At 37.1% G+C, this 16,024-nt stretch overlaps 1 protein-coding gene across 1 annotated transcript in view; it reads left to right on the top strand.

Annotated features, from left to right (window-relative positions):
* Positions 1-16,024, top strand: part of SEC63 (SEC63 homolog, protein translocation regulator) — a 55,466-nt gene that overhangs the window by 34,593 nt on the left and 4,849 nt on the right. The window contains exons 12-18 of the mRNA XM_419802.8: positions 6,369-6,523; positions 7,565-7,712; positions 9,035-9,117; positions 10,752-10,811; positions 11,039-11,197; positions 11,900-12,058; positions 12,973-13,074. Coding sequence (XP_419802.3) covers positions 6,369-6,523; positions 7,565-7,712; positions 9,035-9,117; positions 10,752-10,811; positions 11,039-11,197; positions 11,900-12,058; positions 12,973-13,074 — 866 coding nt within the window. The remainder of the gene's footprint in view (positions 1-6,368; positions 6,524-7,564; positions 7,713-9,034; positions 9,118-10,751; positions 10,812-11,038; positions 11,198-11,899; positions 12,059-12,972; positions 13,075-16,024) is intronic.

A 16,024-nucleotide genomic window follows, 5' to 3' on the forward strand; every position in this document is an offset into this window, starting at 1 on the left:
CAAAATATAATACATAAACTTTTCTGCTTTCACTATAAAAAAGGAATTATGTTGAAAAGGGTTATTTGCAGAGTAAGGACTTACGTCTTTTTCCTTTATCACAACAAATGTAAGCAGGGCATTTTTAATGCTGAATCCATGACTATTATGTTGTCTATCAAACAGTACTAATTAGCTGGTCTTTACTGGACCGAAACTCATTTAACAAATGTTAACAACTTCCTAACAAAAAGGGTTTGAGGTCTTCCCCAGCACTGTTGCAGGCACTCTTGGAAATGGTGTTCTGTAACCCAATAAAATGGGAGAGGATGTGAACAGTAAAATGCTGTTCTACTACTCTAAAAAAAAAAAAAAGTACTGAATAAGTGAATTTCTATTTCTTTTTTTTAATCTCTGTCTTTAACAGTCTCTGAGACTGCTGGAGACCAAACTTGAAACCTTGAAAGAAACAGTAGATGTATTTTTCATTGTGTAACTTACTGTAGCATTTTATTTATTAGTGATTATTAGATGTTCATAGATAGTGGATATGTTTTTATGAAGCTTCTTTGGACAAGCACCATAACAATGCTGCAGAAGTGCCTCCAGAATGGATTTAACATTGGGAAACCAACTGCATGGAGTTTAACGAGAGCAAGGAGACTAGGTAACTCTGGATATATGTACAGAATAGGGAATGAGAGACTGTGGAGGAGCCCTGTGGAAAGGGAGCTGGGGATTGTGGTTGATGGCAAGTTGAACTTGAGGCAGCAGTGTGCCCTGGCAGCCCAAAGGGCCAACAGTACCCTGGGGGCACTAGGTCCAGCACTGCCACTGGGTGAGGGGAGGGGTTGTCCCCTCAGAGAGCGTCTGAAGGAGGGCTACAAAGATAGTGAAGGGTCTGCAGGGCAAGACTCCGTGTGGTCCCTGGGTTTGCTCAGCCCAGAGCAGAGGAGCTAAGGGAGCCCTCATGGCAGCTGCAGCTCCTCACACGGTGCGGCGGGGCAGTGCTGAACTCTGCTCTGTGTGACAGCGACAGGGCCGGAGGGAACGGCATGGAGCTGTGTCAGGGGAGGGTTAGGAAGAGGTTCTTCACCAGAGGGTGGTGGGCATGGAACAGGCTGCCCAGGGCAGCGGGCACAGCCCCAAGTGCTGGAGGTCAAGGATCGTTTGGAGAATGCTCTTAGATGTAGGGTTTGAATTTTGGATGGTCCTTTGTGGAGCCAGGGGTTGGAGATGATAATCCCTGTGAGGCCCTTTCAACTTGGGATATTTTGTGATTATATGAAACCAGTGCTTTCAAAGTATTTGTTTAATAGCTTAGTAAATAATTTCATAAACAGCAAAGTAGCTGTTTTGGAAGTGTGTGTTGTTTTTGTTTGTTTTTAAGTTTTGCTAGCTCAGCCAAGCTGAATCTATGTATTTGAATTATGAAAAGCACTTGGATGGAAGCATCTTTTTTCCTTCCTTATCTCTTGTATATGCCAAATACAAGTATTTATTTTTGCAGAAAAAATCATCCGTCAAACTTCTGGAAATGTCTTTTAAGATGACCTATGTATATTTGTCAACTAGCTATTTTTTTTTTTTCACTTGTGCAAAATAATACAACCAAAAACTTATTACTGCAGTCAAACTGAAAGTCTTTGAAAAATGAAGAATGCTTATATCTCTTGTAAAAGCTGAGATAAGATACCACCATGCATGATACACTCTGCAATTTGACCTCCAAGGAGCCATATTCTTCTTTTTTAGTTCTATGCTTACATAAAGATTCTTTTTTTGTTTGGTGAAGTAATGATTATTTATAGATGCAGTGTATTTAATAAACTGCTCTGAAGTTCCAGAAAATTTATATTTTAAACTGGTATAGTTGAGCTTAGTATTCTTTAGCAGTTTTTAAAGTGTCAGTATTTAGAAATTGAATCTACCAAACCTTTCATGAGAATATTTTAACTGCAGAATATTAAGCTCGATGTCCTTTGGGCAGTGTGGTACGAAGGAGTTGTTCAGGCCAATGATAATGAATTTTAGGACTTCAAAGTGAACCACTTAAGAATGTTGGGTTTTGATCCAATGGAAAATCACTGTGTTTGCTAATTTGTTTCTTAGTGTAGTTAAACTGTTGGCTCTATTTCTAATGACAGTAGATGCAGAGGGGGTTTTACTCCCTGCTGATTCTCTCATTGGGAACCAACTGGAAATTGAAAGGTTGTTTGTTTTCTTAAGATATGAGTAATATCCAAGTTACATATTGTAATTTTTGAAAGCCTTTTTTTTGTTGTTGTTGTTGTTTAACTCTGTGTATCTGTTATCTTCATGTAATTTTAATTATCATAAAACATAAAATTCAGAAGTTCCCGATTTCAGTTCTAATTTTCAAGTCAGTGACGTGGTACATCAAATTAATTATCATGTACTATAATTAGCTATATAATTAGCTATAATAAAAAATAACTGTCCAGTGGTCCTGGCCTTTGAAAATACAAAAGTGAAGGCGTGAGTTAATATTATCTGAAGAAATATTTTGTGGACAAATCATGATTTGTGAAAGCTTAATTGATAGTTGGATGAGAAGTCTTGTTGTGTACTGCATTTGTTTGTCTTCAAAATCTCAAATGATATTATCAGTAGCAAAATCTATGCATTTGGCAGTATCTGTAAACATTTATGTATATTTCTTTGTAATCATCTTTTGAAGAAAAACACCTTCACAATGAATCTTCAGCATCTTGATGCTTGGTTCCCTAGTTAGTTTTTAAAATGTCCATATAGCATTTAACTACTGGTCCCGTGTCAGCTGTTCTTAAAGGAGGTGCAAGCAACTGTGCTGTGAAGGACAACTTACATGTACCCACAAAAGCCATGGATGCTACTTTTTGTCCAACCCTATTAGAAATAATCTATCATGAAAGAATGAATATAGGTCGTGGTTTTTAACAGATCTATTGTTCTTTGCAAATAAATTTGAGATTATTCTTAGTTATTCAGATTTGTTATTTGTAAGTAGCAGTTTTGATTTGCTTTCATAAAAACAGAATGGATATTATTTTCATTCCAGTCCAGTCAGTTTTATTTACTGCTATGACTTTTTCATCCTTGTGGAAAATGTGGCAGTTGTGAGCCACCTTCTGATAAATTGTACGTCCTTGCTGAATTTCTGTACAGCTTGCGAGATTTTCTTTTACATTCTACTGCCTGAAAAATACACTTTGTTCTGTGGCATCCCTTGCTTTGTACTATTCTGTGTTGATAACTGATAGTTCATAGTGGCCTAAACTATCTTGATGGCTTCCTTGAGATATGTGTTAGGTAGAAAGTTGCGCCCTCAAGTGAGGAGTGAGGTGTGTGTTATCAAAAATATGATGTGCTCTGGTAACTGCAGAGAGATTAAGCATCATCTCAGTTGTCCACACGAGGTGAATTTCATAATTCAGACTGGGAGCTGAACGTGGAAGTTGTGGTTTGACCCATTCTCTCACAAGCTGCTATTATTTGCATTTAAACTAGTGACTGACTTCTTTCCTGTCATATGTTTTTAACAACTTTGTGCTTCGTAGATTTAAGGTCATCTTATTTTGTGTGCTTTTGACAAGCAGAGGCTGTAATGACGTTCATATTACAGTGAGGGCAGTTGGGTGTTGTTAAAAGCTAGACTGTCTTCTTGTCCACTCTAAAGGGGACTAATACATTCCTGTATTAGTTTCAGGGAACTAAAATAATGTTTTCCAACTTTAAAGTATTTTCTACTGTTATGTGGATTATGAGTTAATGCTTAAAGAAAAATGAATTTCAGCTCTGTGGACTCAAGGTAGGTAAATTTCCTGTGAAAGCCGGCTTGACAGAGAATATTTTGGACTCTTTTATTAACTTAGTTTGCAGTATGGCTTTCCTTAGCAGCAAACAAACAAAGAAAAAGCTATCAGGGAATGTGGTAGATAGGTAAGATGAAAGGTACGTTTTGTGCTGTTTAGTCAGGATGTCAGTCTATCCAATCCTATTTTTTGTAAGGTATAAGTTCAATCTTTGTTAGAATAGAGCTAGCCATACGGTTCCCTTCATAATCCTCTGGTGTTATTTTTCTGCCTGCTTTGCATATTAATAAACACCATGAAGATTATGCCTTGTGTTTAAAATAAAAAGTCCTGTTGTGTAGTTTGGTCTGACAGCTGGTTAGAGCTTGGTGTAATTGTTGAGGAAACAGGCCATGTGAGGGGAGAAGGGTGGCAGGAGCAGAGGTGATGATGCAGTGATCTTTCACATGCATTTAACAATCCATAGTAGGTGCTTGCAATGTAATTTATAAATGTGCAGCAGGGTAGTGGTATAAATGAAGGAGAAAACATGCTGAAGACACCAAGCTTGTTCTCTTCAGTCACATTTGTTATCTTTTTGTATTTCCTCTTTTAAATGTTCTAAAATTAATGTAAAATTGTTTTATATTAAAAAAAATAATGAATTGAGGCCACTGGCATTTAAATAGAACACTTAGCAGTTTTTGCTTTGGTTTTTTTTGGGGGGGGCAGTGGGGGTGCAGGCTATGGCCTGTCTGCCTTCCGATTCAGATGCGAGTGAAAATGCATTTATCCACACTTAATATTGCTCTGATGCTGTGTTGTTTGATGATGCAACCCTCGCAGAGTGGATATATTCCATCTGGCCATCCGTCTATTTATTGAAAGATGCCTGCATGCCTGTTGTAATATCTCAAACAAAGCTGTAACAGCCAAATCCACCTATACTAAATATTCATATTTGTATAGACATGTGGATGTGTGTATGTAAGCACGCAAATATTTGTTTTTATACTTATATACTGAATATAGCTGTAACAGCCAAGGTAATTAGAGGTTGATGTCTTCTGGGAAAACTGTAGAAAAATGCATACAGTGGTTTATAGGTAAACTGACAGGCATCTTGAGGGATAGCTACTTTCTGTAGTACTTATTTAAAATTGTTTTCAGTTCCTTCATATGCTATGTAGGGATTCAGAGGAAAAAGCCTAAGTAGATAACTTATTTTTGTGACTAATTGTTCCTTTTTATGTAACTGATTTTTCTCTTCGACTGCAAAGTATGTGCAGAGCAACCTGAACACTGCCAATTCCAGGCTTGCGGAGATTCACAGGTTCCTGGAGAATTCTGACCTTCCTGAACAGGGTTTTGGGAGATCTTCTATATGAATGGACAGTTATCTAATAAAGAAGCAGAGCAGTATGCGGAAGCTTGTCTGTTTTGCTTTTTTATTTCATTGCAGACAGGATGAGGAGTACTGCTCCTTCCAGTACTTGAAAGGAGCGTATAAACAGGAGGGGAACAGTTGTTTCTGAGGGTGGATAGTGATAGGACAAGGGGGAATGGTCTTAAACTGAGACAGGGGAGGTTTAGGTTAGATATTAGGAGGAAGTTTTTCACACAGAGGGTGGTGACACATTGGCACAGGTTGCCCAAGGAGGTTGTGGATGCCCCATCCCTGGAGGCATTCAAGGCCAGGCTGGATGTGGCTCTCGGCAGCCTGGTCTGGTGGTTGGCGACCCTGCACATAGCAGGGGGTTGAAACTCGATGATCACTGTGGTCCTTTTCAACCCAGGCCATTCTATGATTCTATGATACTACATGGCTTTTTTTAAAAAATTATTTTTACTTTTGCTGTTTTCTGCTTAAGAACTTCTTGTTGTGTACCTTCTCCTTGTGCTTTAAGATACTAAAGGAGTTGCAATTTCTAAAAGAAAAATCTTACAGATGTTTGCTTAGACGCCTCTTTTAGCCTTTAGGTTTGCTTATAACTGTTACTTTGCTTTTGATATTTTACAGCTATTGTGTTTTAGCATAATATGCTCTGCTTAGCTTCAGTTAAACGTGCTTTTTTTTTTTTCTTGGATGTGCTTGGCTCCACTTTTATGTTAATCTCTCAAGATGATCTTAGAACCTTTTTAAATCTTGGAAATAATGTGTTGCAAAAGATTAATGATAGACAATATTTAATGATACTGCTGAATGTGTTAAATATGTACGCATATAATATACGAATGTAAAACAAGTTTTTCTTGCTGCATTTTTTTCTGTAAATTTCAAGTGGTAGAACTTTTGCCTGTAATTGGTAGCTGAGATACATTGTGCTGTTGTTCCCTGAGATTATGGGATGGAAGTCTTTGAATTTCTTAGTGTTCAGCTATGACAACATAGAGGGAAGGAAATGTTTGCTGAACTGTGTGACAGTAATGAGACTAAGAATGCTGCCTGATTAATTATGCTGGACATTTAAAAATAAGTCTGTCTTCTGCTTGGTTTATTGAAAACAAGATGGTCTGCAGTCAATAACTCAAGTATACATTGTGAATGTTATGAGGGGGGTGAAAAATGATGTATTATTTTTCTTTCTCCCCAAGAAAGGGAGTTCCGTGCTCCATCTTTGGGATCTTTGGAAAATTGCATGAAGCTTTCCCAGATGACTGTCCAAGGACTTCAGCAGTTCAAATCTCCCCTTTTGCAACTGCCTCATATTGAAGAGGACAATCTTAGGCGGGTCTCTAATCATAAAAAGGTATAAGACTACAAATGATGCTTGTTAAAGTATTGAAGCATTTTCTTCAGCCTATTTGTCTGTAAGGAGGCAAGGTCATAAATTAACTAAGGAAAAAGAGAATACTTACATTTATTTATATCTAGGTGTGTATGTATCTGTGTGTGTGTTCTCAGGAATTCAGCACAGTACCTCCTAGATCTGTGTGTTTATTGTTCTTTTGAAGTCCATCTCTGTTAGGAGCAGGAATTAAGATCAGAGATCTAAGTGTAAAAGAAGTATGTTGAACTCAAAAACAGAAGAAACACGATACCAATATATTAGGGTTTTTTTATACAGGATTCCAATGCAATTCAATTTTTAAAGCATTATGGTTCCCTGGATGTAGACATGATCAGCCTACCTAGAAGCATGAACTTGTGGTTAAGAAAATAATTTTCTAATTATTTTATATTATTTATATTTATATTTTTTATATTATATTATAATTTGTGGTTAAGAAAATAATTTTCTAATGGTCTGAAGTAACCAAGTGTTCAGACAAATTTCTGTTTATTTTGTCTTCACTACTCTGCTCTGCAGATCTTTAAAAGAAAAAAAATTGAATTTATCTGCAATTCAATGTAAAAAGCTAAGTAACTTGTACTTAGTTGTTCCTACAAATGCAAACCACAAAGTAATGAAATATTCTAGTTAAATAAAGAGCTCAGTTAGTGAGGTTACTTGGCTCAGCTTTTTGAAAAAGCTGGCTGAAGTAATAGTTTTGTAATAAATTTATTCCATTTTCTAAGGGATGGCATAGCATAGAACTTGTCAATATTTGAAGCAATTCTATTTATTAGGTTTGAATAGGAACTCTTTGCTTCATTGCTTCTCAAAATACACTTACTAGTTTTCTGAATAGTGATTTCCTTACTAAGAACATATCAAATGTGTATGTATTAGCAATGTGGGGACATGAGTTACTTGATTCTCATCATGTCATTATGAGTTTTTTGTGGACTGTGTTCTCTACTACTATGTGATTTCTTTCTTTTTTTTTTTTTCCTTGTCTATATGCAGTATAAAATCAAAAGCATTCAGGATTTGGTGAGTTTGAAAGGTTCTGATCGTCGCAACTTACTGCATTTCCTGGAGGATAAGAAATATGATGAAGTTATGGCTGTCCTTGGTAGCTTTCCATATGTCACTATGGATATAAAACCACAGGGTGAGTAGCAGGTCTTTTCTGTATATGTCACCCTTCTGACATTTTGGTAGTCTATTGGCAGTAATCTTCTGGAGGCTTCTGAGACACAACTCATAGTTATTTATGTGCCTTGAAAATGACACACTTTCATGAGTGACGGGGCTCTTGCACATGAGATTTATAGCGTGACAAGATAAAATACATCTAAACGTTTAACAGATTCCCAAGCCACCTATAGTTTCTCCTGCAGGAGCTCATCTGATGTTTCCTCTGTTCATTTAATATTTCACGAGCAATGTGGAATTCTGGTTGAAATAGCACCTTTATTGGCTATCTTTAAAAACTCTGCTTATTCCAGAATTTATGTTCAGTTTATTCCAGTATGGAGAGTCAGTTAGGAGATCTTCGAATTATAGACTTTGATGGCATGAGTTTCTTTGTGATCATCTTTGCATGGCTTTTGTATATGGCAGAACTTTTCCATGCTATGTTTTGCTGCGTTTCGTGTATGCTGTATCAAAGACTGTATAATGCTCTTAATAGTGCTTGAAATTCCACCATGGAATATTTATTTCCCGTATTTTGACAAGCAAACCTTTTCTGTCTATGGTTCTTTTCTCAGTGTGATAAAGAGGAGTGAACAGTGCACATACTTTTCTGTTTAGTTCTGTATTAATGTTTTATAAAATACATGGATGCAAAACTAATAACGATGCTTTCCTGAGGAGGGAGGCAAATAAAATTTCTACACTGGGATATAATTATATTCTTCCCTGAGACGTTCTCAAGTTCATAGACTGCAGAGATAAACTCCTCAGAGGCCTTCCTGTGGGTTTTGTGTTTGATATTTTAGTTAAAGTAGTCACTGCTGTTCTTTAACTTTCCTTTGCCTTCTACTTAAAAAGTAATTAAATGCATGATTGTTAATGTGGCATTGAAATTGAGTTGTTAATCGTATGAAAGCCAGAAAAATCAAAGTTACAATTCCCGGAACTAATATAACAAGGTCCTTTTGGTCGTATGTGGTATTTCATGTTTCTGAAATGTTACGCTTTAATATATATAATGCACAATATAATTGAATTATGGCTCCCACGGCAGTCTTAACTTTGATTTTTTTCCTAACTTCCATGCAATTAAAATTTCAAACTCAGTGCTGCTGTTTCATAGTTTGCTGAATTACTGGCCCTCATCCTGATAGTGCATTTGATGTTGTAAGATACTTATTAAAAATACTTTGAGATTGTATGCTTACGTTTAGACATAACAAAGTCAAGATTTTTTCAAACAGAAAATAATATTTAATAAGTTTAATGGATTCCTTGCTTTTCTTTTTATGCTAGTTTTGGATGATGAAGACAGCAACAATATTACAGTAGGTTCTCTTGTCACTGTTCTGGTCACGCTAACGAGGCAGACCATGGCAGTAAGTATTAAGATTACTTGTTCGATAAGGCTAACTTGCAGCTTTGTGCTAATAAACAAGTATTTTTTTTATTGGGGAACTAATACATTGTTTTGCAAATGTCACTGTAAAATTACAATTTGAATCTGAGGACTTGTGTTCTTAACCTTCTCTTATAGTTCTGTTTCTGAATGAGACAGCTGTCCTGGGATTAAAGTCCAGCCAGACCCATTGCAGCTGTCTAGGAAACAGTAAAAGAATATGGCAGACGATACTGCCCTGTGATTTTTAAACAACAGGAAAAAAACATTCAGAAACTAGGTTCCTGAGCTAGAGTGAAGTGCTTGCTCTAATACTTAGTATCCTATGTTTGAAATTGATTTTCCTTTATGTGGATTCATAATGCTAGAAATCCATTGATTTTTGGACACTTAGAAAACTCAGCCCAGCAAAGTATGGCATATATACAACAATATAAAGGAGGTAGGCTTGCGCCATATGAAGAAAGTAGGAAATAGCAATGTAATGTGACTGAAATGATACTACATCCTAATAGTTAAACTTCTTACTTGTGCTTACTTATCTTAAAACCTAGTAATGACGTTCTTTGAACAAAGAACTTAGAAACGACAAATTTTTACTCAACATAGCCTATAATATCTATCTTTACATCCGTAATATTCTGATAATTGTTTTAGTAAGTGGAAAGTCTGTGTTAAGCCACTAAGGTAGGGCATACAAGGATGAGTATAGCTGTTGTGGACTAGACTGCACACTGAAGCTTAAGAGAAAGTAGTCTATACATGCTACTACATTGTGTTCGTGTTATGGAATTTCAGAATGGAGCATCTAGATGTAGCTGAAGATACTGTAAGTAGAAGGTTGAGGTACCATGTCACTGTACTGGAGAAAGCTGAACATTATGAGCAAATTTAATTGTACTGAGAAATTCATTAAATGGTCTGACAGTGTATAGAAAAATGGTTAAAGATGCTTTCCAGAGTTAACTTCACTAGGCAACCTGGCCTTAATATAAATGATATAAAACTAGAGCGAGCCCATTATATGATGCTTTTTTCTTGAGTGGTATCTCATATCTGCCATCATCCTATAAGACACATCTTTAAATTTTTTGGATGTTGTTTTTAATGGTGTATTTTATGTTTTGAAGTAAGATATGCATGAAAACGTCCACTTTATATAGTGATATTCCAGTCTACAGAATACTAATACTAACTGTGTTTTGTCTTAATGTTTCGTATTTCTAGTTTAATTGTCGTCCTGTGTCCCTGAGTAGCAGTGCAGCTGTTAGTTTTTAATGCTCTGGCAATTGGAGCAGAATTTGCATTTTACTACTGCTTGATTTTGTGATGCAGGATTTCTGTTTTATAAGACAATCAGATTCTCTGGAACAAGATGACACTTTTTTTTTTTTTTTTTTGCTAAATTTCTTTTTAATGCTCGTGATGGAAAAATCCCAGACCAAATGTTTGAAATAGTGTTTAATTTTGTTGTGTTAATCCCCTGTGGTGTTTGTCCCCCTCAGACCTGAATTCACTGTATTTAGCTTAAGTTCAACTATAAATTCAACTCTTTCATTATTCACTCCTTTGGTACAGAGAGGCACTAACACTTTTCACATCTTTCTCTGTCAGGAGGTGTTTGAAAAGGAACAGTCTATATGTTCGGCGGAAGAGCAACCAGCAGAAGATGGAGTAAGTTAAGAACAAATGTTCCTCTTGCCTAACTGAAAGAAACTCTCTTGAGTTGCTCATCTTGCATTTCTCAAGCATCTTTTTCAGAAACGCCTACTTGGTGTCTCTTTCTAACTTTGCTTTCTAACTTTGGTTCTCAGCTAAAATGCTTGAAGTACAGTGAATGCCTGAAATTTTGATGAATACTTTAAATTTAAATACCTTTAAATTTAAATACTTTCTTGCAGCAAGGAGATAGCAACAAAGTTAAGAGCAAAGGATGGCAACAAAAGAATAAAGGAACCAAGAAAGCTTCAAAATCAAAGAAAAAGAAGCCATTGAAAAAGAAACCTGTGCCACCTTCGTTGCAGCCACCAAAACAACAGAAGCAAAAACAAGCTAATGGGGTAGCTCATAAATTCATCGATATTTTACTTTTATGTTCAGTTTATCGTTCCTAAGTTGACAGTTTATTTGTCTCTTAATTCTATTCTTCTGTAAAGTACATTTTCTGAAATATTTTTTCTCCTGAAATTTAAAAATTAGTGGTAAAATTTTAGGTAACGACCCGAGTAGAATTTCCTGTGGCCCACTGGGAGTTGTGCCTATCTAGTTTAGAAGGCTGTCTTCTTATTTGCTTTTTATTAGTTCTGTTATGCTGCCATCTGGGAGGTGAACAGCTCTATACCTTTTGCTTTTCATTTAAGGGCAAAAAGGAGGTTTTCCTCTGGTAAATTAAATAGGTTTAGTACCTTTACGTTCGCTCTGTATGATGTTTTCTCCATCTCTCAGGCCACGTTGTAGGTATTTTTCTTACATTCTCTCTGATTTTTGTATGATTTCTTTGAAATGCCACCTCAGAATCAAACCCTGTTTTCTCCTATTTATGTTGCGGATATCATACAGGGAAGAAACATTGCTTCCCTATTCCCCTTAAGACATGCGGTAAAAAAAAAATCTTCCCTGTACCCCATCTCTGTGACGTAGGAAGAGTATAGTTCAAGTAGGGAGCGAAGGCCATGACCTTAAAACAAGTGCTGTTAAAGCTACATACTACAATAATGCAGGCAAACTAAGAGTTATGTTTTTGTTGTTATTTTTCCCACTAGGAAGTAGTTGTCAAGGAAGAAGAAGAAGAGATCTCTGATAAAGGAAGTGAATCTGAAGAAGAGGAAACAAACAGGGACTCTCAAAGTGAGAAAGATGATGGAAGTGACAGGGAATCTGACAGAGAACAAGATGAAAAACAAAACAAAGACGATGAAGCTGTAAGTCTTAATGTTGCCACTGGGGTTGAGAGAAAATGCATTTTAATCCTCTAGCATCCCCTCAGGCTAAACAACACTGGAATGAAGGAATAATGCTGGTACTCCAGAGGTTTTCAGTCCTCATTCTGGCAGAAGAGCTTTGTCTGTTTTAGAGAGAACAGTGAAAGGACTTTGAAGCATGGACAGAAAGCTTAAAAATGACATGAGAAAAATAACTTCAGGGAAAGATTACAATGTTTCTTTCAGCTTAATTTGATTATTAACTGCTACAGATTGTGAAATAAAACCTCTCCTTTGAACTTTGTTCTTTATATGCAGTTATTGTTGCATACTGCTGCAAGTATGCAGTAGTTGAAGAAAACTGTACATGCTTGATATGAAAACTTTACTGTTAATTATTAGCTTAGTCATTTGAAACTGTGGCTTAAGAGCTTGCAATTGAAAATGAGGCATTATGGGTATAGATGACTTCTACACTGCTGGTCTTGCAGTAGAAGACTGGAGGCAGCTGGAGGCCTCATAGAGGATGAGGATAATCTTCTGATTTGAAAAAATAAAATCGTCAGGACACTTACAGCTTATACAGTCAGTGTTTATAGGCAGTGCTGCAGAGGAGAATTCTAAAGATTGTTGCCCAAGCCCTGCAGATCTGTGATTTGTGTTTGTTTTTTAAAATACTTATGAGTGATCTCTTAAGTTTTACTGTTTTACCATTGCTTGTTGCTGTTCTTTTTTTTTTTTTTAAATTGTACTTTATAACTTAATCTCTGTGCCTGTCCCATTCATAATATATAATGTAGCACAGTGTAAGAACTTGTCAGATATAGCTTTTTCATGGGCATATATATATGTTGGGTTTTTTTTTGCCAGGAGATGGCTAGTGCATAGTAACTCTTTAAATTTGTCTTTGACAGGAATGGCAAGAGTTACAGCAAAGTATACAGAGAAAAGAACGAGCCCTTCTTGAAACCAAGTCAAAGATAACACATCCTGTTTACAGTCTCTTTTTTCCTGAGGTCAGTAATAGAAAACTTCTATGGTTGTGAATCATGAGTATTTATATAATTAATTACTCTCTATATTTTTACAGAAAATTCGAGGCTTTTTAAAGAGTTTTTTTAATACTTGAAAAAGTTGCTAATCTTCAATTTAAAAAGTCTTAATTTCCAAAATCCTCTTAACTTCCCTCAGATACTTTCATAAAACCTACTGATGCGTTATTCTTTCTACCCAGAGACTTGCGAAGCTGTATATAATTAAAAGTTCTTTTTGACAGCAACAAAGCTAAGGTTTTCTTCTGCTGATTTATTACATAAGGATAAAATCAGAATTAAATTTTTCTGATGCAGGGTTCTATTTTATAGTACTTTTCTTCCTTTTGTGCTGTGGAGCGTGAAAGCACAGTGGCAGCTCTAATACAGTATTAAGGCATGACAATACTTGCTCTTCAGCAACTGAAGGATCTGTGAGAGGGGGAGTTCCTGACCTGTCCTGTGTTAACAGTAATGACAGCAGAGTCTGGGAAGTTGTTTAGATCGCTGGTAGTTCTGGCTTGATGCTTGACTTCTAGTCTCAGTGCAACAGCGTGGTGGCAACACAAGGGTGAAGTTGGAGAGGAAGTTGTGGAAGTTGAAGAGGGTTAGCAAAGCTGCCCCTGTATAAGAGTGTACTCTGGAAGTGGTGCAAGTCAGTCACAGACAAGTCTTGTCTATTGAGCTTAAAAACACAAGGGCAGGTGTGAGGAAGTGTCAGAGAAAGGAGATGGGGATGTATTTAAGAATAGTGCTTCAGGACTGTACATAAACTGTGGTGTCTCTGTGGCAGCCTCAGATGTTGAAAGTCCAATTGGTTGTTTCTTATGCAAACTGCTAATCAGTTCACAGGTGACTGAAAACCCATCACAACAATGAAACTTTGAAAAAGGTGGGACTTTTCAAATGTGGCTTTTATGTTCTGAGCAAGTAAGTTAGGTTGCTGGGAGATAATCAGATTGGAACCACAGTGGAGTGTTTGGGCATGCTTTCTTTCTGGGCCAATGGTTCAAAGGGTTCCATTTGCTTCCCTGTTGATTGACTAGGGAGCTAATCTAGGATCTCTTCTCCTGCATTGTGCTGGCTCTGGTAACTGGAGGGTATGAAAAGCTTGTGCTTCCTTTTCTGGTTTAAAGGAGGTGACTGAGATCAGGAAGAACAGGAAAACATGGGTGAAGAGAAGGGTGCTATATATTTACTCCTCCTCTTTGCTCCCCAGGACTCTTTAAGCACATGCTTGTTGCATACCCTTTTGTCCCTGTGCTTGTGATCCTATTATTCCTACTGCTTTTAACCAGATCTGCCAATGTTAGGAAGCGAAGCGTGGGAAACGTGAGTCTTCTGGACCTCTGTAGACGTGAGGGTGTAATTGCAAAATCAGGGATCTGACCAATTAGCCTTTATTTTCTTATGTGATTTCTTAATTGTTTCTAAGGAGCCAGGCAATATATGCAACTGTACCAAAGAAACTGTCTTCTTAAAGACCTTAGGTGAGAGCTGTGCTGCCTCATGATGTCCAGTTTTGTAACAGCTAATCTTAATGCTCTAACAGTGAGTAAGTGCTAAGCCCAGGGCCAAGAGGGGTGCTGACAATTAGTATTTCTCTCTTTTACTGCACCAAGGCTTCCAGGCTTCAATCAGAGACTTTGCTTTAACTTGCTCTTAAGTAATAAGCTGCCTAAACCTCATCTGTATTACACACAGCTGCTGATGGATTCTGTGATAAAAACAAAATGCAGTACTGTGGCTAAAAAAAAATCTGGGACTGAACTGAATGTTTGAACTTGAAAGATAGACGTGGTATCGCAGTTGTAAGTTTTCCAGTCTTCACTGATTTCCTGAAAGTTAAGTGCAGCTGTACTTAGTACTGTAGTTGGAGCACATTCAGACTTGTAAAATGTGAAGAATAAAACACTGGGTAATTTTTTTTTCCCTCTGTGAATTTATACTGTTACTTATATCGTGGTCACTGCCAGTTCAGAGGTGTTAAGGATGAAGTGTTCTACCAATCCCTGTATTTCCGACGTTTATGGATGTTTGAGTGTAGCTGAGCTTCACATAATCGTCCTCAGGAGGCAGTCCTAACACTGTCATCTAAGTTTTTAGGCAGTTGATTACTTTGCCAGCGATGAGTCTTTAATCTATGCAGGTTCCTAAATAATTATCTTCTCCTTCCACATCCGTAAATCCAGAAACTGCACAGATTGTAGTTTTGACATTTTTAGGTAGAAACTGGTCCTAGTATTCCAATTTCTTGAACATATTGGTTCACTGCCATGCCAAACCTTGCACCCATCTGTTAAAGGGCATTTTGCCCATTTGCCTGTTAGCTTGCCAGATTCTCACAGGCATAAATTTGAAATTCCACCCAATGAGAGAACAGAAAATGACACTCTTGCACAGTTGTCCTTTCTGTAAAAAATTACTTTGTGTTCAGGAACTTTACTTCCAAAGAGTTTACTATGTAGAATCCTTTGATCATTAGATTAATTAATGTCTTGTTGATCTATAACCTGGTGTCAACAACGATAGTTAACTCTCTTCCTAGTAGCTGGTATGTTGCTGTGTTTTGGGTTTAGGATGCTAAGAACGCTGATAATGCACCAATGTTTTAGTTGCTGAGCAGTGATGACACAGAGTTCAAGGATGTTTCAGCTTCTCATGGTGCCCTGCCAGCAAGGAGCTGGGAGGGGACAGCAGCAGGACAGCTGACCCAGCCTGGCCAGGTGGATATCCCATATGCCATACCATGTGACATTATGCTGAACAATAAAAGTGGGGGGAGTTGGCTTGTGGGGAGGAATAGATGCTACTTGTGGGCGTCAGTGTGTGGCGAGCAGTTGCACTGTGCATCACTTATTTATATATTCTTTTATCATTATTATTATTACTTTCCCTTTCTTTCCCATCCAATTAAACCGTGTATCTCAACCCA

The sequence above is a fragment of the Gallus gallus genome, chromosome 3 (assembly GCF_016699485.2).
Source record: "Gallus gallus isolate bGalGal1 chromosome 3, bGalGal1.mat.broiler.GRCg7b, whole genome shotgun sequence".
In the NCBI taxonomy this organism is placed as follows: domain Eukaryota; kingdom Metazoa; phylum Chordata; class Aves; order Galliformes; family Phasianidae; genus Gallus; species Gallus gallus.